The sequence below is a fragment of the Cenococcum geophilum genome (genome assembly GCF_001692895.1).
Source record: "Cenococcum geophilum 1.58 unplaced genomic scaffold K441scaffold_7, whole genome shotgun sequence".
In the NCBI taxonomy this organism is placed as follows: Eukaryota; Fungi; Ascomycota; class Dothideomycetes; order Gloniales; family Gloniaceae; genus Cenococcum; species Cenococcum geophilum.
In genome coordinates this window covers 4,080,150-4,105,350 of record NW_027137565.1, presented here as the reverse complement: position 1 = coordinate 4,105,350, position 25,201 = coordinate 4,080,150, and the positions used below count along the sequence as shown (strand labels likewise).

Below are 25,201 nucleotides of genomic sequence, written 5' to 3'. Positions count from 1 at the left end.
GGCCTTAATAGATCCACTAAGGCGCTAGAATAGGGCCTAAAGGACTATAGTAAGTCTTTGGTTATTTAATAATGACTTATTATTAGATATAGGGGTATCTCTGGCTTTAAGCAGCTCTTATAGTTGTTTAATTTCGGCATTAGCAGCCGTAAGCTCCGCCTAAGGGGTTAAAACATTAATTGTTTCTTTGTCTGAAGTATTTAAGGGTCCTATAGCTGCTTTACCTACTACTATAGTTTATGGCATAGTAGTAGGGGTATTAGGTAATTCCGGGTAATTTCTTTAGAGGTTCTAGTCTGTGTATATTTTATAGGTTCTTTCCTTAGGGTTCTATTCTTTTTTTTTAGGTCCTATCCTTATGGTCCTAGTAATGTTCTTAGGATCCTATTCTATGTTCTTATAGATATATTTAAGTTCCTTCTTAGGAAGAAAGAGTAGAGTGAGCTTTAGATAATATTAGCGACTTAGTTAATTAAGACATAAGCACGGCAAAAGGGTCGCGCAAGCCTATACGATTGGATTGTCTATAAACGAGAATCTAAAGCTAGGGAAAGGAAAGGAGAAGAAGAGCAGCGCCGTTCGGTATTTTATAAGATCTTCGAGTCACGTGATCGCAATATGCGGCAATCTGTGGCAATCTATGGCAACTTGCCGGTACGAAGTTCTGCTAGTGCTGTAACATTAGGGGTTAAGGAGCTTAACGGACTTTAATTACTTCGTTATTGTTTCTATACTCCTTAGTATATTATCCTTAGTTAAGTGGATAGGTTAATTAGGACTTTTAGAAGGGGGAGCTAAGCTGCTTTAAAGAGCTATAAGGCTGTTTAGGATCTCTTATAGGGTCTCCTATATACTTTAAGCTTAGAGACGGTCGGCTTCTTAATTGGCCGTTAGGGCACGAATCTGCTTATATACGTCTATAATATTATTATTATCTTTAATTTTGGATCCCAATTAAATCTCGTGTTTTTCTTAGGTTGGGGCAGCTCTTTTAGATAAGCTCGCTTTAGGTGCCATTATTAGCTTTCTAGGGTTTATCGGAATCGTATAATTTGGTTTTAATTCTAGGGGGTATAGGTCTAGTCCTATCTAGCTCGTAAAGTGGGGTATTATTAAGGCCTTTACAGGTAGTATAGAGTTGTTTTAATGTCTAAGTATAGCGTGTTAACGCGTCGTTACAGACGAAGATCTTCTCTTTTTTAGGGGTGGGATATTATTAAGGCCTTCCCAGGCAGTATAAGGAGAGCTTAGTATAATATGACGGCTTATATAAATGCCTCTAAACCAAAGCTTGTGGATTGCTATCTAGTAAAGATACTAAGCTAAGGAGAAGAAGAAGAAGGAGAATCGTTTAGGGGTAGTAGGTAGACATGTCACGAGGGCCGCTAAGGCGCTAGTGGTAAGCGAGCCAATAGCGATTTTCCATGCCGGGCATGGAAAATCCTAATTGGTTGAATGTGGCAGGTAACGCGCACTAGCACCGTCACAGGAAGTCGCCGCAGCTTAACGTATTCTAATTATATATGGCCCTATAGAGATAAACGGGTACACCTTTTATAAAGGCTTTAATAAATTAAAGCTTTCCTATAAAGCTTACCTAGGCTTATAGGGTCTAATCTATTTGGTAACTTACGTAATAAAAGGAGCAATTTTCTAGCTAAAATATATAACAAGCTTATTAGGCGGACTCTCTCTGGGTAAGCTAATAGATATATACTATACCCGCGAGGCTACTAAGCGCTATAATAAGGTATATGCCTTATTTAGCATAAGCTTTAATAATCCTAACGTAGCTGGTTTATCGCCTAACTACAAGGTCCTATAGAAGAAACTTTTATAGTAACTTATTAAATTCCTTCTTTATAAAGAGGCCTATATAGAAACTTAGGACGAAAAGGAGATCGCAGTGATTAAAAGTAAGGGTTGTATTCTTGGCCAGGTGTCCTTAGTAGAAAGTAATAGTGCTTAGTATAATAGATAGTAAGTGGCTATTACTCTTAAGAATAAACCTAGGTTATTAGAGTATAAGAAAAAATAGGGCGCTTAATAGGTTCTCCAAGCCTTAGTAAAATCTATTTAGTAGGGCGACCTTATCTGCCTTCTATAAGGGGCTTTAAAGCCGACTATTATTAGAATATATAATAATAATTTTACTATTATCAAGATTGCAGTTACTCTTTAGTAGGGCGCATAAACGGAGAGTGGATATATTAAGCGTTAAGGACTCTTACCTTTAATAAAAGGCTTCCTATATAACTTTCTACTAGTATAGAATTAGGAAGACTTAGTAGGAAATTTATAAGATTGATTAGGATACGAAACTCTAATAGAGGTAAATACTCTAGTACTAGGGTATTTAATAATAAATTTAAACAAAGCTGCTAGATTATATAACGTGGCATAATCTTAGGAGATTTAAAAGAGTATAAAGAGGTAAGAGAGAGGCTTTAAGAAGTAGCAGAGAACTATAAGGGGACGCTTATAAAAGAGTATCTATATAAACTGGCAGATATAGAAAACCTTATATTAATACTTAAGAAAGATACGTAATAGAAGAAGGTTAAAAAAAAATTTTTATAAGTAATAGAGATAAGAAAGCAGGTGTATGGGATAGACTATTTACATACTCTAAATAGTATAGCTAACTTAGCGTTAACCTATATAGATTAAAGGGACCTAAGTATAGTAAAGCTAGAGATAATAAAAGATCTAGTATATTAAATAAGAGATAATATCCAGATTTTAGAAAAAGAGGTAGTCTAGGTTATAAGGTTATTTAGTAAAAAAAAACTAATACTTTTACTAGACCTAAGAAGGGATAGCGTCTTAATTATAAAAGGGGTAGTTATGGTAATAGTAGGGAATAGGGTAAATAGCTAAGAAATAATAACACTTCTACTTAATTAAAGAAGGGGCGACATCCTAATTACTAAAGGGGTAGTTATAGCAGCGGTAAGGAATAGGGTAAGTGGCTAAGAAATAATAACACTTCTATTTAATTAAAAAGGAGGCGACGTCCTAATTACTAAAGGGGTAGTTATAGTAGTAGTAGGGAATATAGGAAGTAGCTAAGGAATAATAACACTTCTACTTACGAGGCTATTGCCATACTCTTTACCATATCGTCCTCTTCCATCGACTCTCCTGTGACTCATGCTCGGCTTGCCTGCTCTCTACCGTACACCTGGGCAATATGCCTTACAGTACGTTATCCAACAGTCAACGGACAGCGAGCGATCCAATTGACGCAGTCAGTCAGCTATAAGGGCCAAGCTCGCAGCTAGGCTGATTGTTGGACACACTGAATCCAAGCACTCTCAATGGCATCTGCCGCTCCCTCCGCCACGCCTCCACCATACTAGTTCTACGTCATCACGGCTGACGGGTTCAGCATCGCAGCCGTAGACCCGAATGGGGAGCCAGGGCGACGCCAGGAAACTTCCGTTTGCCGCAGTGCCGAATGCACCAGAACAGACAGCTACGGCAATAGGCGACGAAGACATAGGCGGCCCAGTCCAGATGATTGTTGATAGCGGCACGACATTCATCTACTTGCCTAATAGCGTTGCCGTCATTGTAAATTCTCTCTTCGACCCCCCGGCCACATTCGATGCCGGTACTGGGCTGTATGTGGTAAACTGCAGCGTGGTGGCACCGAAATTTGGTGTCTATATTGGCGGCCAGTTGTTCTATATCAACCCGCTGGATATGATGCTGGAAAAAGGACTGGCTGGTATTTGCTTGAGTGCCGTACAGAAGGCGGGTGGGAGGCTGGCGGTGTTGGGGGAGGTGTTTTTGAAGAATGTACTCGCTGCGTTCGATGTTGGGGCTGGTCAGATGAGATTTGCCGCTAGAGAGGACTATTAGGTTGGAGGACGCATCGGCGTAATGTGAGGAGTTTTTTCCTATGCTCATGACTGTGGCAGGCTACGTTCTGTGTTTGGTTGATGTATCGTAACGCGGCGATCTGAACGTAAAAGATTGAAATTTAACAAGCTTGGCATCCCGTGAAGGTCTATCGACCACTATCAGAACTTTCCAAAATCGTGCTAGATAGGCTCAATCTCACCTGGACTACAACCCCATAAATGTAGTATACACATTTTCGTTCCCGTCCTAACGCCACGCTCATAATGCATGAAGAAAGGACCAAGTCCTAGAAATATCTTCCTACCACCGCCCGCCGTAACCCCCCCTCCCTCTATAGCCTCCACGTCCTCCAAATCCGCCTCCGCCTCTGAAACCCCTGCCATAACCGCCCCTGTCACCGTAGCCGCCGTCGTATTCGCCCCTAGGCGCATCTGCAGCATGCTCTCGCTGTGGTGGCGCGCGGCCCTTTAATTCCTTCTGTAACTGTTCATATGTCTTCCGCATCTGAGCGTACCCCAAATGCATCTTTCCATAGAAGTGGTCCGCCAATCGCCTATCATTGTCTAGCCTACTGAGATAAGCGCCACAAACGTCGCACACCTGGAGTTTTTGATGGCCAGAGGGGCCAGAAGTATCTGAAAGTGCCTTGAGTTCGCGCTCGCGGTCCTCTTTCGTCTGCTTGGCTTGCTTCACTTTGAAAAATTCGGTAACCGCCATGTTGACGGAGCCTTCCTCGCCGAGGATGGAGACTTCGAGTAAGCCATTAGATATAGTTTTGGAGAGATCGCCAATTTGCTTAAGCTATTGTATTCCAGGTTGTTAGCGCTGTAAGAGGCCTCTGAGGAAGGAGGGGACCTACCAAAAGATTTGTTTGGCGAATCTCATCTGGCGTTTTCTCTAGCCTACGCTGCGCGCCATCAATGCGCCTGTTGCATTCGTCCACGTATTTCTGCATATCTCTCAGGTAATCGAACTCAAAAGCCCATTTGCGCTTCTGCTCGGCATCCGCGGCCTCATACTCCGCTTTGAGACCTTCATTGTGCACTTTGGGACAGGGTCCAAAGTCTTGTTTCGTGTTAGTGAAGAGGTCGTGGGGACAGGTGCCAATTAGGTAGGAGCGGCAGACTTTGGGGTCTGTGATGGCAAGTTGTGGTGCGCGTGTTCCTTGGGCAGACATGAGCTGCTCGCCCATGAGCTGCTCTGGGGTGCGTATTAGTAAAGTTTTTTCAGCATGAATGGGGATAGAGGCATACCAAGAAGCTTGCGCTGTTCCGCCGCCATAATTGTGCAATTTCTGGAGGCTTGTGAAGGGTGATAGTTTACAGAAGATTTAGCAGAAGTTCGTTGGAAGTGCCTCGAAGGTGGAGCTTTCAAGATGTCTTGGCAGTGTGTCTGCAACGTCGATCGCCACCATGTACTGTAGGTGCCCTCTGCAATTATTCGCCATAATTAGTTCTTGAATGTTACCTTTACCTCATAGCTCTGGCTGAAAAGCCGCGATGCTCTCCTCTCTTATTTTCCTTCTTTCCCTTATTTTCGTAACCTGTGCGCAGGCCGATTCTGATTACCACGAGCGTCTCCTTCTCCGTCCTCTTCCACAGTCCGCTCTCCTAGCTTCCTTCAACTTCCGTAGTAACGAGTCCTCCGCCTCATTTGAGCACCGAAATTTCAGATACTTTCCCCGCTCGCTGGGCCAGACATTACAACATGCCCACACGAAGGAATTGCACTTGCGTTTCAGTTTAGGGAGGTGGGATGCGGAAAGTTGGGGCGCGAGACCGTGGGATGGGGCAAGGGAAGGTGGTACAGGTGTGGAGTTATGGGCTTGGGTAGATGCGAGCAGCGATGGAGAGTAGGGCTTTCGCAGCTCATAGCAGTATGGCTTTAGCTAACTGGGAATCAGGGCGTTCGCGAGATGGTTAACCCTTACGAATGCACTTTCTGGCTTGTTCTGCGCATCATTGAACTTCATCGATTCTACGAAGACTATACGGCCTGTCATGTCATTCCAGCCTGAAGGACACCATACCAATTCCTCATTACCGAACCTGCATCTGCTCCACGGCACCCTTCCGCACGAGGTAGTGTGCACCGAGAATTTGACACCTTTCTTAAAGTTACTCCCTTGCAAAGGAAAGGCAGGAATATCGAGTTTGCTCGATGGACACAAGCTATTCGATGCGTCATGGCAGACTATGTCTATTGATGTAAGGCCTGTCTGCAGCGATGATGGCTCTGGATGCGTCCTTGAGATGGAACAGACTGTTGATATGGTTCTCGATATCGAGAGATCAAAACGACCTCGAGGTAAGGATCTTTGACCAAGTTTATTCATAGTCATTTGCTAAATTATCACAGATAACCCAATACCCCGCCCTGTTCCAATCGAGGAGCTTCCTTGCGATACATCGAAACCATACAACTCCGAAGATACATGCTACCCTCTGGACAAAGCCGCGGAGCCATCGTGGAGTCTTACTGAAGTTTTCGGAAGACCCCTCAAGGGCGCCTGCCCTTTGACTGGTGGGAGCGGCGACGGGTCCGAAACTGTGTGTATTAATGTTCCAATGGAACGCGAGGTGCAGGTGAGCACCTCCAGCACCTATGTCGAAGTTAGGCATGAGGACGGGTTGCTGAGATGTTACAAGCTTCCAAGTAAGTGTATAATGCTTTAAGTTATTGTTAGGGGAGAGACATTCTAACCTTCCGCTAGCTGGAACGGACTTCGACCTTATCCTACCCGAACAAATCCCGACAACTAACCTTGCACTTGAACAACCACCGCTTTATGCGGCGCGCTCCATCAATGGACACGGCCAAGAACGTGGCAGCGTGCAGGCTGTAATTACAAATCCCTCTACAACCTCAGCAGTCCAGCTCGTGTACCTCGAATCTTTGCCCTGGTTCATGAAACCATATCTTCATACGCTTCGGGCATCTATCTCCGGCTCCTCCTCTTCCAACCCAATCGAGGAAACTTACTACCGCCCTGCTGTTGACCGCCATCGCGGCACGCATCTTGAACTGCTCCTGTCCATACCGTCCGCCTCCACCCTCACTTTAACTTATGACTTCGAAAAAGCAATCCTCAGATACACAGAATATCCACCCGACGCCAATCGTGGCTTCGATGTCGCTCCCGCAGTCATTCGTCTTTTACCTTCGGATTCCAACTCCAACAATCAACGTGTATATCTGCGTACCACATCATTGCTCCTTCCACTTCCAACACCTGACTTCAGTATGCCATACAACGTGATTATCCTCACGAGTACCGTCATGGCACTGGGATTCGGCCACATCTTCAACTTATTAGTCAGGCGGTTTGTTGGCGCAGATGAAGTGGGAAACTGGAAAGCGGGTGGGCTGAGAGGCATGCTCCAGGGTCGAATCGAGCGGCTCCGCGCGCGATTCTTGGGGAAAGGGAAGAAGGATGAGTAGACTCATAATATACCAATTAGATCACATATCCACCCACCGCGTCTACCCGTGCAAGCTAGATCATACAACAGGTTGAATAGTACGTGGTTCTACCCAATCTTCATAAACTGCTATTTCGCAGGTGCAAAAAACTCTTCAACAGCTGCTGTCTTCTCTGTCATCCCTTGCTTGAATAGGAACTCCACCAGCGCTTCTAAGGTCTTCCTGTTCGGCTAACTCCATATGGCCACGGATCTCCGCTAAAGACTTCTTCGATCTCATCAAATTCATTCGCAAGCCATTGCAACATGAATTGCAAAGCTCCGAGAAACAGCATTCGCTTATATGCAATTTCCTGGCTCTCATTCAAGGCATTGAAGAGACTCGTCGCAGCGAACCGATGTTTTTCGTAATACTCCCTGCGTAGCACAACAAGATGCATGATAGGGAAAATGCCAAATCGCACCAACATTGCTTCTCGACCTCCTTAAAATCAGGAAACAGGCGCTTCACATGCGGCGCCTATAGTGGCGTCGATCTCGCCGTCCTCGAGCAGCTGGCTCAGCGACTTGCCGCTCGAGTTCCGAGCGAGCGAGACCGGTTTCGGCATGGGCAAGGCGCTGGGCTGGCTGTAGGCCTGCGGCGTCTCCATCGCGCCTTTGACCCACTGCACGCGCGACAGGTCGACGCCTTGCTGCTCCAGCAGCCCGCAGATTCACACCGCGGCCGTCACGGTGTAGAGCTGCACGCCGATCTTTTTGCCGGCTAGGTCTGCGGGCTTATGCACCATGCGGTCGTTCACGGCGATGAAGCCGTGGCGGAAGGTCCGCGAGGGGAGGGCAGGGATCGCGATGAAGGTGCGGTCGCCGGCGGCGTGGCGCGTGATGTACTCGGAGACGGAGAGCTCGGACGCGTCGGGTTCCTAGTTGCCGACCATGCGGTCGAAGATGTCGCGTGGGTGGTGGATCGCGAGGAAGTCGAGGTCTATTCCTTCTGGCTGTACTTCGCCCGTGTACAGCGCGTTCATACGGTCTGTCAGCCCGCAGACAAAGGTGAGCGGGACTTTGGGTATTTTGTCGTGAGAATATGGAGCTAGAGATGGGATTTAGGTAGTAAAGTGTGAAATCAATGATCTTGTGAGCAGTTCTGCATCATTATAGCTCTATCGATGGGAGCTAGGTGGAATTTATACGCATCCCGAAACCTTGCTTTAAAACGTCGGGATGGCAGGACGTTTTGTGGGCCCCTCTTAAGGCTGATAAGTACCGGACAAGCGGGGTATAGGTGTATCATTTGGGAAATCTCGCTCTGGCATCTGTCCAATCAACAGAATTTGATGCGTTTTCACTTACGTCTACTAGACGTGTGCTTGCCGATCGCCATACCCGAGCTGACAGCTAGAATAGGATGGGAATTGTACTATTAAGAGTTTCGGAATGAGTCCTCGCGGTACAGAAGTACACTGACAAAATAAAGCTGCTCTAATGGGCAACATAAGACCAAAAAAAAATTTTTATGGAATTTTGGCGTTCATACAACAAACAGATATATTTCAGTGCCAAATTTACAGAACTCCCTATGCCCCTCCTCCCTATTCTCTCTAATATCAAAAGCTTGATTGATCTACATCTCTTCAGATTTTGGATTGTGAATCACTTATATACGACACGGCAGGCCTGCCGAAACTGGTTTCTGGTCATATTCGAGACCAACTGTTGGTACTAAACACAAGACTAGAGGTGGAGAATAGAGATTGAGCTACGTAAATTCCTCGTCACTCCGGTACTAGGTAATTGGATCAGTAAGTAGCTTGCAGAAGGATCTCGTGCTATGGTGGTAGAATTCTAGCTTCGAATGGTTTAGATGCATGTAAATATGCGGTATCAAGGCCATTTATTCCAATAATTAAGTTTTCATAAAGAATCCCGAGGGTCGTTTCCATGATTGCATCCAGTCTTTTCTTATATCGATACACTGTCTCGAGTGATCCCAGACCATCGATGACGGTGTATGTTGGATAATACTGAAGGCTCTCGAGGGCTAGGATCTTATTGTGGTTGATTGTAAGGCGTTGTTTGAGCGGTTTCGAAACCTGAAAAGAATAAACACCAGCTAGCTAGTCCTGCCTTAAAGGCGGCTGCTATGATAATCGTTTGCTTTTTTCAGCCACCAGAATCGTCAGCTGGCTAGAAGAAGATAGCTCTCATAACCCTTTAGTCTTGCCATAAGCGCCTCCGGCCGCTTTTCTCATTTCGAGGGCCCGTTTGTACGGCGGAGCAGTTGGAGGTTGAATGGGATCAAGGCTTTGTCTGTCTTTAGGTAAATGATATGATGCATCTGCATCGTAAGCCGAAAGATCTCCGCAGGCCAGGAATGGTGCAATCCATCGGATATCGTCGCTGGTTTCCTCATCATCAGAGCCCAACTCTAATTCTGTGATGCCGTCCTCTCGTAGCCTTCGATAAGGCTTGGTTCGCTCGGAACCCACTTGATTACCTGCGGGTAATGTAGCACCAGCTCCAAGCGGATTTTCCAGGCTTGCTTTGAAGCCCTCGGGTGGACAAAAGCCCTCACAGACAATAAAAGCCTCAATACTGCTAGCTCTACTGCTACGAGGCTTTGCCACACGCACTCTGTCGAAGACAAGTTTTAGTTGAGCATATAGTAAGTCCACATCCTTGCCTCTAAAGATTTTGGCGACAAATTTGCCGCCCGGCTTCAATACACAAAGGGCCAGATTGAGGGCTGCCCAGAGGAGTTGGCTCTGAACATAGATGTCAAGATCATGTAGTCCGGTAACATCTGGTGCACCATCTGAAAGAACGAGGTCAACGGGATGAGATGCAGAAGTTGCTGATAGGTCAAACGTTTCCGGGTCCAGGGCCTGTAGGAGGAGCGGAATGGTGGAGGGATGAGTGATATCTGCTCTGAGCATCGTGATGCCCTCGAGCGGGCTCATCGGCTGCAAATCAATAGCAACAATCTTGACATCTTGTCTGGGGTTCAAACCCTCCCTTTTCTCAGTGACCGGAGGTGCTAGTTTGTCATTGTGCGCTTCCTCTCCAAGCACATACAGTCGTGCTTTTTCCTGCTTTTCTTCCCATCCGGCCCTCCCGAACTTTTCTCCTTTAATTAGGATGCGAGAGAGAACCTGGCTCCAGCTTCCAGGTGCAGCGCAGAGGTCCACTACGCGCGTAACTCCCTCAAAAAGGTTGAACTCTTCGTCCAATTGGAGGAGCTTGTAGGCACTCCGGGCACGCCAGCCTTCCTCTTTTGCAAGCCTGTAATAAGCGTCACGCTTGTCTTTTGATGATTTACCCATTCTGAAGAGGCGCAGTCGCTTTTCAAGATTGTTGGAGTCGCGGGGTAAATCGAGTAGAAAGTTGCGGAGTTCTTCGGGTGTTTGATTTTTAGATTTCTAAACGGCAACTTTTCGCGAGGATTTTGAAACCTTCAATACCAAACTTTCTCCATGCGCACTTCTCCCTACAGGCAACACGACACCATGCCTCAGATAGAGAAAAAACGCAGATTACCTCCGAAAATCGCAGCCATGAAGGTGCGGAAGCGACAAAAGCTTGACGGCACCACAAACCTTCCTCCGGTCCGAAAGTCGAAGCCCACCAAGCGCGGCCAAAATGTCCGTCTTGATGAGCTCCAATGGAAGGAGGTACCCATGCCCGATCGATTGGACGACTTCGAGGGATTTTTTGGATTGGAAGAGATTGAAGATGTGGATGTAATTCGAGACGCTGAGACAGGCAACATGTCGTTTGCGGCTTTAGGAAATGGCAACAAGAGATCTGGCTCAGTATCTCAGGAACAAGAGATCAGCAATGACAAAGAGGTTGACCCAGAGGAGTACAAAGCTGTGGATTATGAGAGTAATGGAGAGGAATGGTTTGGTTTCAGCGATGGAGAGAAGGCTGAAGATCAGGAACCTGTAGATTTGCCTACAAAGACACAAAAAAAGGCTGCCAAAAAAGATGGAAAAAGGAAGGATGCTGTACAGAAAAATGCCAAAGAGTCACTTAAAATTAGGAGCACAGCTTTTGATGCTCTACAAGAAGAAGCTTTAGACGATGATGGTGATGCTGGCGAGACGGATATGTCCGCATGGTCCTCTTTGAATCTATCTTCAGAAACATTAGCATCTCTTTCGAAATTGAAATTCTCCCAGCCGACACCGATACAATCCGCTGTAATACCTGAGATTATTTCTGGGCACGATGTTATAGGCAAAGCATCCACTGGTTCTGGAAAGACTCTAGCTTTCGGGATACCCATCCTTGAACATTATCTAGCTTCGCTTCCACGAATGGAAAACTCTTCAAAGAAGACCTCTCAGCAGGCCCCCCCTCTTGCTCTAATTCTATCCCCTACAAGAGAATTGGCACATCAAATTACGTCTCATTTAGAAGCTTTGTGTTCAGGTGCAAGCCTTGAAGGTCCGTCGATTGCGACACTTACAGGAGGCCTGTCCGTCCAGAAGCAACAACGCCTACTCTCACACGCTGGTATCGTTATCGGTACACCTGGCCGACTATGGGAAGTTATCAGCTCTGGGCACGGGCTGTTAAAATTATTTAAACAGATTCGATTTCTAGTTGTTGACGAAGCCGATCGACTTCTCAGCGAAGGTCATTTCAAGGAAGTTGAAGAAATCCTCAATGTGCTAGAGTGCGAAGATGAGGATGAAGACGACTCCTCCGACGCTGCGCCTAAACCCGATAACCAAGAACGTCAAACTCTAGTGTTTTCAGCAACTTTCCACAAGGGTTTGCAGCAGAAGCTGGCCGGCAAAGGCAAAGCGGGAGGTGAACTGATGGACAAGCAAGAATCCATGGAGTATCTTCTTAAAAAGCTACGATTCAGGGAAGAGAAGCCAAAATTCATTGATGTTAATCCGGTATCCCAAATGGCTTCTGGCCTAAAGGAGGGACTAATAGAATGCGCCGGCACGGAAAAAGACCTCTACCTCTATGCCCTTCTACTCCACCATCCAAACAAGCGCACCCTTATCTTCACCAATTCCATATCCGCCGTCCGTCGCTTGACTCCCTTCCTCCAAAACCTCAACCTTCCAGCACTCGCCCTGCATTCGCAGATGCCTCAAAAAGCACGTCTCCGCTCAATCGAGCGTTTCACCGCTCAAGATGGTTCTATACTAGTCGCAACTGATGTCGCTGCCCGAGGTCTTGATATCCCCGGCGTACAACTCATCCTGCACTACCATCTTCCTCGTGCTGCCGACACGTACGTTCACCGGTCGGGCCGGACTGCGCGCGGCGACTCGTCCGGCTCCAGCATCCTGCTCTGCGCACCTGAAGAGGTGGCAGGCGTAAGACGACTTGTGGCAAAAGTGCACGTTCGATCGAACGCCGAGGATAAAAAGAAGGGCACCTACTTCATGCGCTCGCTCGATATCGACAGGCGCGTAGTTTCTAGATTGAAGCCGCGTGCTGTGTTAGCGAAGCAGCTTGCTGACACGACCATTGCCAAGGAAAAGAAGAATCACGAGGATGACTGGCTGCGGGCCGCAGCTGAGGATCTTGGTGTTGAGTATGATAGCGAGGAGTTTGAGGCGGAAGTAACTGGGCGGCGTGGAAGAGGCAATGGACGTAAGAAGAAAGAGAGGGAGGCTCGATCGATGAGTAAGGGTGAGGTACAGGCATTAAGGGCGGAGTTGAAGGAGTTATTGAGCCAGAGAGTCAATATAGGTGTCAGCGAGCGATATCTGACGAGCGGTGGTGTGGATGTGGATGCGTTGCTTAAAGGACAAGCCAAGGGAGATTTCCTCGGGACAGTGAAAGGGCTCGGGTTCGAAGATGAGGATTTGGGCTGATACTGCCATTGGTCTTCTCGTGTTCAGACGATATATAGCTTGTACGGGCTCCGGCGTCCCCCCTGTGTGTGTGTGTGCGGTACACACCTAATTTCGCTACGTCTGCAGCCAAAATAGTATGTAGAGCTAGCAGGAAGGGGTAGTACGTGCCAGGGCTTGAGCCACGGCCCATCTCGAATTCGGAGCTCGATTTTGAATCTATTCTGAATTCCTCTCCCCACCAAATTGTAACATCATCTCCAGATCTTGGTGTTTTACCCCATTGCCTTCCTCAATATGACTCCAAATGGGTGACTGGCAGCACGCCTTCATTGAAATCCTTCTTGCAGCCAGTGCCAGTAAGCGTGTATGCGCTCGTCAAGCTGGTTGCTCTATTCGGAAGAATATAAGACTACACGGAAAAACGAGGCTCGATCACGAATAAGCCGAGATGCATACTAAGAAACGAAATGATTGTTCGCTAAGTAGATGGGCGACTAGATGGGCGACCTGCAGAGGCAGCAGAATCACGACTTTTGGTGAGGGAGAGGAGTTCAGAATACAGGCAAAACTCCTTCATTTGGTATTACGATCTATACGCCCTAATCAAGCCTTTTTTAGTGTAACTAACGATAATATGGCTTTTGACGATATCTTTAAGCCCTACCACCAATATCGGTATACCTAGTTGTATGGGAAGGGGTATATCTGGCCCTAGGGAGGGAAATCTATACCCTTTAGGCTTTAAGATCCAGTTTTTATTAAGGTTTTACCTTAATCACCCTACACGTGACTTTTGATATAACATTGCCATTGGTATTACGATACATTTGGCGCCAAAACCCATATCGTACTAAGGAGTTTTGCCTGTAACTTCAAAATCGAGCTCAGAGCTCCGAATTCGAGGTGGGCCGTGGCTTAAGCCCTGGCTACGTACTAAACCCCATCCTGCTAGCTCTACATACTAATTTTAGCTGCAGACGTAGCGAACGCCTCTATTCGCGATCGGCCAGTACCGTGATCGTTGTCAACTGTCGTAGGGTTTCCACCCGTACGATATCGCCAAATTTCATCGACTTCTCTGCAGAGACGTCTTTAATTTAATTCTCTTAGCCAGCCAAGGCGACTCTCTAGGGCAACCAAAAAGGTCCTTGCATGCAGCCACAGCCGTTCGCTACAATTACTATGTACAGTTGGTGGCAACCAAGCACATGGCTTCACCCCCCACTTTGGCAAAAGCCTGATTGCCACTAACTGTTTATAGCAATTGTAGCGAACGCCTATGCTTGGCTAAGAACTTCAAGCTGTTCGCTCTAGTGTCGTGATATTTATTAAATATCGTGAGGTGTCTACCGGTACGATATTACCAAATATCATCGACCGGATCCCTGCAGAAGTAGTATTGTTTTAGCGACGGCATGGGCACAGAAGGACGAGAAAAGGAAGTTCAATTGCTTTAATTCAATTCCCCCGGCCAACCAGAATAATTCCCAGGGCAACTAAAATAGTCCTTGCGTGCAGCCACAAGCGTTCGCTACGGTTGCTATGTATGGTTAGTGGCGACTAGCAAAATCATATGCGAGCGAAATTAACTTTCGTCAAAGGGGGGGTGTGAAACTGGTCATGCACAGAGCTGTAGCCCTGTCGTTAGTTTACGTACATTAGGGGGAATGCTCATTCTACGACATTGATTATCTATGCTAATTGCTCGATATAACGGCTTTGCTATATGACCTCAAGGTCTGAACCTATGATGTGCAGTGATGTTGCCGAGCATCCATTATATTGGAGCAGAGAGCTGCACTGTCAATGTCAGGCCATATCCCTGTGATGTCCTACGAAAGTTGGATCGTGCGCAGAACACTAAATACTAGAATCAAAAGTACGCGTATTATCTACATAGATTCAGTTAATATACATTAATTCACCATGCCTTCCAATTATACTTCTAATAATAGAGACTTTATCCCACTAACTTAATATTTATATTAAGCAACTTAACTCTAAAGATTAAGTGTATATAGCAATTACATATTACGTAGAATCAATCACGGAGCCTTGATCCTATTAATTCTATTGGCTGGATCTTTACGAAAAATATCTCTATCAGAACTTTCGTGCGAATCCTCGTCCGCTCGATCCGACATAACTAATCATAGCTTAAGACGACTTTTGTCGCACGAATGACTATTTCCGGATCGTCGCGCGTCTCGACGGGTTTCTCGTGAAACATTATTTCTTCCAGCCAGAGGAAGCTTTGACTTTACATAAACTCCATCTTTTCGCTAAGCTACAAGTTAGATCAAGATAGTAAACATGCCATGCAGTGATGGCATCAGCAGACACCACTAAACCTCAGAATCCCCGAGATCCATTACTAACTCGAGCCTAAGCTCATGCTTACGTTGCACACGGTAGATCGGCAGCCTTCTCTCCGCCTCCAAATAAAAGCCCATTCCCTCCCCTCTCCCTAAAAATTTCTTCGAGGTCTCTCAAACACTCCTATCCCTCCATCCTTCTCCCAGAACACCACCCCAAGCCCCAAAAATGTCTACAATCGACTCCACCCTCCCCAGCCCCCTCCATCCCCCCTTCCCACGCCCCGCAGCACCCATCCCCGAAACCGCGCGCACCGCCTCCGTAATCCGGACCCTGCAGCTGCAAGAACACATCGAGGGGGGCTACTTCGCCGAAACGGATCGCGACCCGCTGCGCGTTCCGAACCCGTTCCTGGCGTCCGCGCCATCGCAGTCGCAGCTGCGCACCGCGACACCGCGCGACCCCACCGACGCCACACGCAATGCCAGCACGTCTATCTTCTACCTGCTGACGCCTGGCCGTCCGCTTGGCGCCTGGCATCGCAATCGCGGCCGCACGGTGCACACGCTGCATTGGGGCCGCGGGCGGTATGTGATTATCCATGCGGATGAAGTTGAGGGGGGAGCGGGGAGGGCGCGGGTGGAGACGTTTGTGGTGGGGAAGGATGTCGAGCGCGGGGAGCGGCTGCAGTGGGTTGTGGAAGGGGGGAAGTACAAGGCGAGCTTTCTGTTGGAGGATGAGGAAGGGCGGGGGGTGAGTGAGGGGGGCCTGTTGATTAGTGAGGTTAGTAACTTGCCTTTTTTTTTGGGTTAATGATTTGTAACTTAGGAAGAGAGGGAGCTGACCGTGTTGAAGACTGTGGTTCCTGGGTTTGAGTACTCAGACCATGATTTCTTGCTCCCGGAGCGGCTGAAGGAGCTGGTGACGCCGGAGCAGGCAGAGGAGATGGCGTGGATGCTGAGGAGGGGACCGCCGCCCGAAGAGCATGAGTTAGAGTATAAAAGTAAATGAACGATGGGATTCTTCTGTAAGTGGTATGCGTGGTCGAGACTATAGAAGGGGTTTGAGCAGTCAAACCGGTTCTTAGGAAATAGAACCATTTTCAATTGATAAAGTTTCGGCTACATATCTCTACGCAAAAACAGTCCAATATGAAAAGACAAACCTAGTGCCGCTTGTGTTTATGGTCCTTCAAAGCCGGAGCAGGTTCTTCTCTGTACTGGCACTTTAGCGTCAGGAGGTGAAGGTACTGACACCGTGGGCTTTGGCCGTAAGGTTGGGACCGCGAAATCGATTTATGGAATGAGAAGATGTTATGACTCGTTTGATACTGCTGTTGAGGATTCCGAATGTCACAGTGGCAAGAGACCTGAGCACGGACAGGCTTCCTTATCCGAATTTTCAACATGAAACTCACCGACATGGCCCCGTGTCGATTCATTCGTGAAAAGCGTACACCGCCTCATTAGAAAAACGAAGCTACTGAGGGATTTGAGTGAATGGAAACCAAACACTTGACTTTCTTAGGAAGACTAACCAGAGCAGTCATAAAAGGTGGGAATACTAGAATACTAACGCCTCTCTATGACCCCTGAGGTTGCAACTGAAGATCCTGTTTTCAGCCCCTTAGGATAATGGCAACCGATATAACAGTATGAAATATGTTGAGCCTCTCGCGGGTTGTGCTTCTGACATTGTGACCGTGCCCTAGAAATGCCCTAAGGATCAAAAAAGCCGAATGGTGCAAGAAAGTCTGAAAGACAACCGAATTGTTATGCAAATTCATGATTGTGGCATCTTTTTCCACACACAACGATTTTGAAACGCCTTTGTGTCCATTTTCCTATCCTCGATCCTGCTCCTCGCATCGTAGCCCAATTTCGCACTGTTCGAGAAACGACTACGTTTCGTTAGCAGTCTTCTAGAGATGAATGCAAGCACTTCGATATGAGGTACAAAAACGCTCATTTTTTAACTGGGGTGGACACAACGGACTTCCGAAAGCGGTTCTGGAGTTTCTATGTACCATCTGTTACGCCTATACTACAACTTTGTCAGAGAAAAGTCGCAGCATAATGCTAAAAGTTGATTTACCCTGACTCTATACCGATCGATCCCAAATGCCTTCGTAAGAAGAGTATGGAGCTTTTGATCATCGATATATCGATCGTGGAGGATTTGAGAGTGCATTGAGACAGCCGTTGATTCAGATTCAACTTCGAATTGGGTCCTGTGGTTGCGGAGAAGAGCTGCAGCGGGAAAGTCCGCCCGCTGATGCTTATAAAGAAGCTGGGTGGAAATAGATAACTACGAATCCAACGTAAACACAAGGTCTTCTTAAAGTGGGTCTACGTGTCACGTTGTACACCAGGAGTCTTCGGAATGCTGAAATGCTATATAGATTCGCGTTTCGCGCTTCGTCGAAACTATGCCCTGCCGTTCGCAAGACGCCGTGAGACCCAGGCGGCAGAAACCGTCGTGCCGGTAAACAGATATGCCTAAGAACCTGCCCAAATAGATTTAGTTAGTGTAACAAGCGTCTGACGTGGTGGCACGATCATGCTGGTTTGTTCTTGGCTTATGCGAGAAAAGCCTTTTACGTGTATTGCCTTTCTATCTGCAACTAGCCAAAATGAAAGTGTTATTATCCAAATTTGTTATCTACGTCTCCTACTGTTGTCATTAATTAATAATTAACTTCTTTATCTAGATCAGTAAAATTTTTCCCAAGCTTAGCATAATTAGAGATAGCGGCCAAGGAGAGAATTTGTCGCAAGGCTGAAATAGGGCTAATTTGCACGTGACTAGTCCGGGCATAGCCTCAGACCGCTCTGCCTACGAAAATCTTCTCTCCTCCAACACGATGTAAGGCAGCAAAGGCTGTGGAAAGTCCAGGCTAGGCTTTTTTTTCGCTCACCGAAATCTATGAGCGCCCAGCATATAGGAATTGAACGACCCGACAAGAGAATATCACGCAAGGCGGTGGATTCTCTGCTTCGGCCTCGTTGAACAATGCAGACATCTACATACTTTCAAAGAACTCTCTTCTACGACCAGAGCCCTGCAACAGAAGAATATTTTCTGCGTGTTTCTGAAAAACTCTTTGAAGATGATGAGAAAGGATCCCGCATGGAGGCCCGTATATTCGAGCATCACGACGAAGCGTATTCAGATACCCTTCGTGATGCGGTAAAGAATCCTCAACTTTTACAAGAATCTGGCACGTCCATAGAAGGAGAGAAAAAATATACGTATGTGGAGCAAAAGGCATACGGTACAGAGCCATTGGCATTAAGTCTGGAATCAACACCGGATAATGTTTTCTATGACACCGATTCGACCACGGGGCCAGCCCCAGCAATTGACCAACATTCTCCAATTCGGTCAAGCCCTCCCGGATATGTCAGCAGAGCGAGACTGATCTCTCATAATATTACCAATCGACATACATTGAGAGATCTAGTGGCTGTAAGATGAGCTTGGACTCCTGCACCGCATTACGACTGGCTAAAATTATCATTTCTAGAGAACCAAGCACATTTTTCGAGTTTTGTAGGTTGTTTAACCATCATTGTGATCATATCTAATAAACAGTCAATAGTTTCCTCCGTCAGCGGACATCTTACAGCCGCATTCAAGTTACCAAATCGCTCTTTGACACGCTTCTTACTTGCTGCCACGTATTCCCTAGGTTCAAGGAATTTATGGTTGGATTTGGTGTTAGATATAGTGAGCAGGAAATTGGTCCACCTCGACTCCAGTTTAGTCCACTATATTCTCGGCAAGATAAGAAATGTCATGGTTTCGGTATGTCGATTTCCTCACTTTACTGCTAGTCATCAAGCTAAATCTTAGAGAATGTGCATATATTCTAAAATATATGGAGTTCACAAATCGCGGCAGCGGCAAGGAGCCATGGTCTTTCCGGCAGACGGCAGTATATCATCGTTATAAACCTCCTAAATATAAGAACTGTTCGACGTGGATTCTCGTTGGAGCTTCAAGCAGAGCTGAAGTACGACTTGATAGATACACTCGCAGCATTCCAAATATTCAAGACGCCAATCCTTTCGAAATCCACCTGATATTTGTAGATACCGTACTTACAAGCTGGAGGCCGTATATTGCTGACCTCACGAAGGATATACAGCAGCAGGTAAGACGAATATTCTTTGTGTAACCCATAGAGGTTGATCCCTAAACTAATGGTCTTTCTTCAAACAGTCAGATAGAGCGCTTCTTGCTATGGTAGAAGATAATGAGGATTTCAAGTTTCTAGATTATGATCAAGAGCAAGAACTAAAACAGGTGGAGGACCAAATCGTCGACATTCTTGTCAGTCTGGATTCCACTCTGGACACAATCACTGCGCTACTTAACATATATGAGCACTTCAACAAGACATTCAGACGAGATCTCGAGGGAAGCTCCATTGACGATTGGGATGCGATTAAATTAACATTTCGAGAAAAGCAGCAGGATATCATTTACATGAAACAGAAAGTAGAGGCACTATCCTCCAAATTACAGGGCACCAAGGCTCTGGTACGTATCGCTGTTAACTTGAAGACTTGGCTTTATATCTAATCAATTTAGGTCTCAACTCTTCTTGACCGAGCTAATGGGCATACTTTGAAGCTTCTTGGAGAAGAGGCTAATCAGGAGAATATGATAATGCGCCAACTGGCCGAGAAGAGTAATCGTGACTCTTCTGTGGTCAAGACTTTGACAATTATTACTTTGATCTATCTTCCCGCGACAGTCGTGTCCGTAAGTACGGGATATTTAAGAACCCTTAGAACAAAAGTGACTTAATGAGCAACAGAATTTCTACTCCACTCAATTCGTCACTCAGAAGCAAGTTGGAGATTCCTACGCAGTCGTTTACTCTCACAATGCCTGGCTTTTTTTTGCCATCTCCGTTCCGCTTACTATTTTTACACTGGTAGTGTGGTATCTGTGGGCGAACTGGTCCCTCCTTCTACGCCGCAAAGAAAAATGGAAGCAGATAAAGTTGGCTACCCTTATTCAGCGGCCGCCCTACCTACGTCGCCGAGGCTCTCGAAATCAGATCGGAGTTAATATGGGCGTTTGATGGACTGGGTCTTATTTTCAATGTAGATCTAGTAATCTTCGATAATTTTATAATTTAGATTTATAAAATACTTTTATTTAATTTATAGGCTGTTCTAATTTCTAGTTATATATGGATAAAGATCTAGTATATCTTTAAAGGCCGGTGGTAGCGACTTGGGTAATCGAAGCACGAGCACGGGAGGGAGGATTCATGCAAACCTATATAATTGGATTGTCTATCAGCGAGGATCTAAAGCTAGAGAAAGGAAAGGAGATGAATGGCAACGCCGCTCGAAGTAGGGTTTTTATACGGTCCCCTAGTCACGTAAGAGTCACGTAAGCTCTACGTCTACTATAACGTCTACTTTAACTATTAGCGACTTAGTCAATTGAGGCACGAACATAGTAAAAAAGATGCATGCAAGCCTGTATAATTGGATTATCTATTAACGAAGATCCAAAGCTAGAGAAAGGAAGGAGAAGAACAGCAACGCCGCTCGAAGTAGGATTTTTATACAGTCCCCTAGCCACGTGAGAGTTACATAAGCCCTGCGTCTACTATAACGTCTACTATAACTAACTAGCTGCTGTTTTCTACCGTAATCCACTACTTTCTGCCTATGCCGTAATATTACCCCCCCTTTAAAAAAGCCTACCCTTAGGCTTTATATATCTTTATTATATCTATAGGGCGTTCTTATCTTTATACTCTTCCGGTAGCTTACTATCTTTATTATACTAATACTCTATTTATTTATCTAGGTACTTTAGAGGTCTAGGTTTATTAGGGTAATAGCTATAAAACTTTTAAAGCTTATAGGGACTACCTATAAAGTTCTATATATAGTACTAAGTAGGGTCTAGATTATATCCTTTCTAACTAATATAATACTTTTACGTTCTCCTTATAAGTTTCTAGGCTAGTATTTCTAATTTCCTATTTATTATTACTATTTACTTACGGTAAAGTCGGGCTCGCGCCTATACTTATTCACCTACTATTCTATTAATTTTTAGGCCTTTTAGATTTATACAGGCTACTATCTAGGCTTCTTTTAAGCGCTTAGCGTATTATTAGGCTTCCTTATAATATAGATTTTGTATATAGTTTAGGGTCCTTTTAGTCTTTTCTAGTCAAAGCTTATATAGGGTAAGTAGCCTATTTCTATTTAAATAGGGGTAAATTTAGTAGAGTTATAGATTAGAGTCGCTTAGGTATTGTCTATTAAAGGTAATACGTTAGGAAAACGGAGAGTAGTGTAGAAAATTTAGTTTTGCTAAAAATATTCTCAGGGCCTAGGGCTAGCTTTCCACTATATTAGCTAAACCCTAAAGCTATACGCTATCTTTCCGCTATATTAGCCAAACTCTAGACCAATACGCTAGCACTGCATCAGCTAAAAGAGTGTAATACTATGTATGTTATGGCAATAAGCCAGCTTATAGCTATTAAATTAATATTATTACTATTATTGCATTTATTGCTGTTGGCGTATTAGAATCCTAGAGGCCTTTTAGTAGGCTCTTAGTAGGCTTTCTAGCAGGCTCCTAGTAGGACTTTAATTTTCTTAGTTATTTAAATTGTCCTAATAGTACTATTTTAATATACTCCTAGCCAATAGTGCTATTAGGTCCCCGCTATATTCTTAATAGCCTCTATATATACCTTTATATACCCCTTATTTTTAACCCTTTCTTTCTTATATCCTTTCTACTTAAGGAGGTACTAAAACGGTAGCTAGTAGAGGACTATGGCCAGAACTAGACAACTATGGCTAGAACTAGACGACCGTTATTAGAACTAGATAAACATCGCTAAAATAAGACAACTATAGAACCAGACGATAACCATTTAAATAACTAGCTAGCAAATACTATAAACGATTTAATTGATTCATCAAACCTAACCAGAGCCTTAATATTAGCCTGCCACTAAATCGAATCAAATTAACATCAGGAAAAATTTTTAGACGCGTTGTTGTGGTCGAAAATTGGGGTCTGCGTAACTCGCTCAAGTTGCAATTTGTAGCAATTTGCTACGAACATAAAGGTTACTTATGCACGCGCCTACTCTATCTATGTATTTGTAGCAAATCGCTGCAAATATAGCTTTAGAAAGTTATCCCTTAATATAGTAAGGTTATTTGCTAAGGGCGCTTATATTTATAACTAGATTTAATTAAATATTTATATTAACCCAGCTTTTCCAATAAGTTAATTCTGTAAGGGATATTATTATAGTCACCTTAGGTTGCCCTTAGGACAACCCTTAAACGCCCCTTAGATAGTTACTAGTTATATACTAAGGGTATATACCTGTAGCATATAGTCTTTATAATTATAAAGGCCTTACTTCTTTAAGGATTTATCTCCTATATAATCTATCTTATTCCTATAATTATACCTTATAGCCCCCTATCTATAAAGTCCTCTTATATTTAAATCCTTTCTACTTCTTTTTAAAAGGGTAGTCGGCTTTAAGGACTAGATTATTTATTTATATCTATTATTTCTCCCTTAAAACCTTACAACAACTTAAATAGAAACTCTATAGATATCTAATAAAAAGCCATCGCCTTAAGGTAGGAAGGTCCCTCTAATAGTAAGAGATTATAATAATATAAACCTTTAGGCAAAATAGCTAAATAAGCCCTAATATCTAGATGCACTAAAAGCTTAAAGACTCTCGTATACCTATAGTTACTAGCAATATTAAGGGAAATATAAACACGCTCTATAACGGCTATAACGCTACTAAAAAGTAGCTAAAACCCCTCTAGCTCTACCTAGGCTAATTAAAAGATTAGGCGCTAGAGGCAACTTTAAAAATTTCCCCTAAGCTAGAAATACTAGAGAAATATACTAATATATCTAACTAGGGACCTAACTAAAACCCTCCCAGAAAATCACCAGCCTATAGTTAGTATAGTAGTGGTATATAAACTGCTTACAAGCTAAATAGGCTTACTCCTTTAGGTAATTTAACCTAAACACTAATTTAAGACCTAAGGCTTATTAGGAAACCTATTCTAGTTATTAGTATTAATACTACCTTAATAGCCGAAGCTTCCTCAGGCCTAAGTTTGGAAAGTTAAGAGCCCTATACTAATCTTCTTTAAGATAGATATTAGAAAGCTGTTATAACATCAGGAAATTTTTTTTTGGGCACGTTGTCGCAAGCGAAAATCGGGGTCTGCAAAACCTGCGTAAGTCGCGATTTTAGCGATTTGCGGCAACTTGCGGCGATTTGCTACAAATACATAGGCTACCCATGTAAATCGCCGCAAATTGCGACTTAAGTAGACCCTAATTTTCGGCTGCAACAAAAACGCAACAAAAATACTATAAAGCTCTACACGAAGCTCTACACAAAGCTCTGCACGAAGCTCTGCACGGAGCTCTATACGAAGCTCTGCGTATAGAGGCTCTGTACGAGGCTCTGCACGAAGCTCTACACGAGGCTCTGCACGAAGCTCTACACGAAGCTCTACACGAAGCTCTACACGAAGCTCTGCACGAAGCTCTACACGAAGCTCTGCACAAAGCTTTGCACGAGGCTCTACACGAGGCTCTATACGAAGCTCTGCGTACAGAGGCTCTGTACGAGGCTCTGCACGAAAGCTCTACACCGAGGCTCTGCACGAAGCTCTACACGAAGCTCTGCACGAAGCTCTACACGAAGCTCTACACAAAGCTCTGCACGAAGCTTTGCGCGAGGCTCTACACGAAGCTCTACACGAAGCTTTGCACAAGGCTCTGCATGAGGCTCTACACGAAGCTCTACACGAAGCTCTACACAAGGCTCTACACGAAGCTCTACGTACAGAGGCTCTGCACGAGGCTTTGCGCGAGCTCTACATACGGAGGCTCTACACGAAGCTCTGCACGAAGCTCTACACGAAGCTCTACGTACAGAGGCTCTGCACGAGGCTTTGCGCGACATACGGAGGCTCTACACGAAGCTCTGCATCGGGTCCCCGCTATATTCCCGATAGGCCTCTACACGTGCCTCTGCCAAGTGTTACCCCTTATCTATTATACCTAGGTAGCACCTTATTTTTTACCCTTCCTTCCTTACATCCTCCCTACCTAGGGAGGCACCAGAACGGCAGCCAGCTGAGGAACCGTCGCCAGAACCAGACCGTCGACCGTCGCCAGAGCCAGACGACCACCGTTCGAATATACAGCCAGCGAACGGCCGTAGAGAACGATTCGAATTAATACGATTAATCGATCAATCAAATCAGGCGGAGCCTTCGATCGGGCCGACCTTTCCCCCAAATTACAGACAGGTAGGCATAGACAGTAGCACAGATAGGAGGCACAGACGGTAGGCACAGACGGTAGGTATAGACAGGTAGGCATAGACAGGTAGCATAGATAGGTAGGTACAGACAGGTAGGCACAGACAGTAGGCACAGACAGGTAGGCACAGATAGTAGGCATAGACAGTAGGCATAGGCAGGTAGGTATAGGCAGGTACAGACAGATAGATAGACAGATAGGTAGGCAGGCAGGCAGGCAGGCAGGCACTAGGCCTAGTTAGGAAATCGGTACACAGCCAGCAGATCGTTAGGAATACCGCCAATTGATGATTTGGAGCCTTTGTAAAGGGTATCCCCCTTATCTTAATTGCTTAATAAATAGCTCTATATTTTATATAGTTATATAGAAATATAAAATATACAAAAT

General features: G+C 45.1%; 8 protein-coding genes across 8 annotated transcripts; 5 read left to right on the top strand and 3 right to left on the bottom strand.

Moving 5' to 3' along the window:
* Positions 1–3,411: 3,411 nt before the first annotated feature.
* K441DRAFT_674563 (acid protease) lies at positions 3,412–3,867 on the top strand (the record flags this gene model as incomplete). The annotated part of the gene is made up of 1 exon (XM_067650765.1): positions 3,412–3,867. The coding sequence occupies one exon, from the start codon at positions 3,412–3,414 to the stop codon at positions 3,865–3,867; it is 456 nt and encodes a 151-aa protein (XP_067507992.1).
* Positions 3,868–3,970: 103 nt separating this feature from the next.
* On the bottom strand, positions 3,971–5,155 carry K441DRAFT_629628 (putative U1 snRNP splicing complex subunit). Its single transcript, XM_067646241.1, has 3 exons — positions 5,124–5,155; positions 4,730–5,070; positions 3,971–4,671 (listed from the first exon to the last, which is right to left on the bottom strand). Exons 1-3 carry the CDS (start codon positions 5,149–5,151, stop codon positions 4,171–4,173), a joined length of 870 nt encoding a protein of 289 aa, XP_067507991.1. The 5' UTR covers positions 5,152–5,155; the 3' UTR covers positions 3,971–4,170.
* A 214-nt stretch (positions 5,156–5,369) lies between these two features.
* Positions 5,370–7,311, top strand: K441DRAFT_544731 (GPI transamidase component GPI16 precursor; the record flags this gene model as incomplete). Its single annotated transcript, XM_067642779.1, has 4 exons — positions 5,370–5,722; positions 5,774–6,177; positions 6,229–6,525; positions 6,584–7,311. 4 exons carry the CDS (start codon positions 5,370–5,372, stop codon positions 7,309–7,311), a joined length of 1,782 nt encoding a protein of 593 aa, XP_067507990.1.
* A 110-nt stretch (positions 7,312–7,421) lies between these two features.
* K441DRAFT_684961 (uncharacterized protein) lies at positions 7,422–8,673 on the bottom strand (the record flags this gene model as incomplete). Its single annotated transcript, XM_067651830.1, has 6 exons — positions 7,422–7,490; positions 7,529–7,764; positions 7,804–7,957; positions 8,012–8,194; positions 8,225–8,352; positions 8,643–8,673. The coding sequence occupies 6 exons, from the start codon at positions 8,671–8,673 to the stop codon at positions 7,422–7,424; spliced, it is 801 nt and encodes a 266-aa protein (XP_067507989.1).
* Positions 8,674–9,493: 820 nt separating this feature from the next.
* Positions 9,494–10,612, bottom strand: K441DRAFT_543668 (FtsJ-domain-containing protein; the record flags this gene model as incomplete). Its single annotated transcript, XM_067642743.1, has 1 exon — positions 9,494–10,612. The coding sequence occupies one exon, from the start codon at positions 10,610–10,612 to the stop codon at positions 9,494–9,496; it is 1,119 nt and encodes a 372-aa protein (XP_067507988.1).
* Positions 10,613–10,786: 174 nt separating this feature from the next.
* Positions 10,787–13,365, top strand: K441DRAFT_654692 (DEAD-domain-containing protein). The gene has a single exon (XM_067647725.1). It carries the CDS (start codon positions 10,796–10,798, stop codon positions 13,133–13,135), a length of 2,340 nt encoding a protein of 779 aa, XP_067507987.1. The 5' UTR covers positions 10,787–10,795; the 3' UTR covers positions 13,136–13,365.
* Positions 13,366–15,475: 2,110 nt separating this feature from the next.
* Positions 15,476–16,607, top strand: K441DRAFT_629616 (uncharacterized protein). Its single transcript, XM_067646240.1, has 2 exons — positions 15,476–16,216; positions 16,289–16,607. The coding sequence occupies exons 1-2, from the start codon at positions 15,662–15,664 to the stop codon at positions 16,442–16,444; spliced, it is 711 nt and encodes a 236-aa protein (XP_067507986.1). The 5' UTR covers positions 15,476–15,661; the 3' UTR covers positions 16,445–16,607.
* Positions 16,608–18,071: 1,464 nt separating this feature from the next.
* On the top strand, positions 18,072–20,621 carry K441DRAFT_323534 (uncharacterized protein). The gene is made up of 7 exons (XM_067641184.1): positions 18,072–18,901; positions 18,960–18,985; positions 19,035–19,240; positions 19,291–19,589; positions 19,658–19,978; positions 20,030–20,203; positions 20,259–20,621. Exons 1-7 carry the CDS (start codon positions 18,446–18,448, stop codon positions 20,526–20,528), a joined length of 1,752 nt encoding a protein of 583 aa, XP_067507985.1. The 5' UTR covers positions 18,072–18,445; the 3' UTR covers positions 20,529–20,621.
* The last annotated feature ends 4,580 nt before the right edge of the window (positions 20,622–25,201 follow it).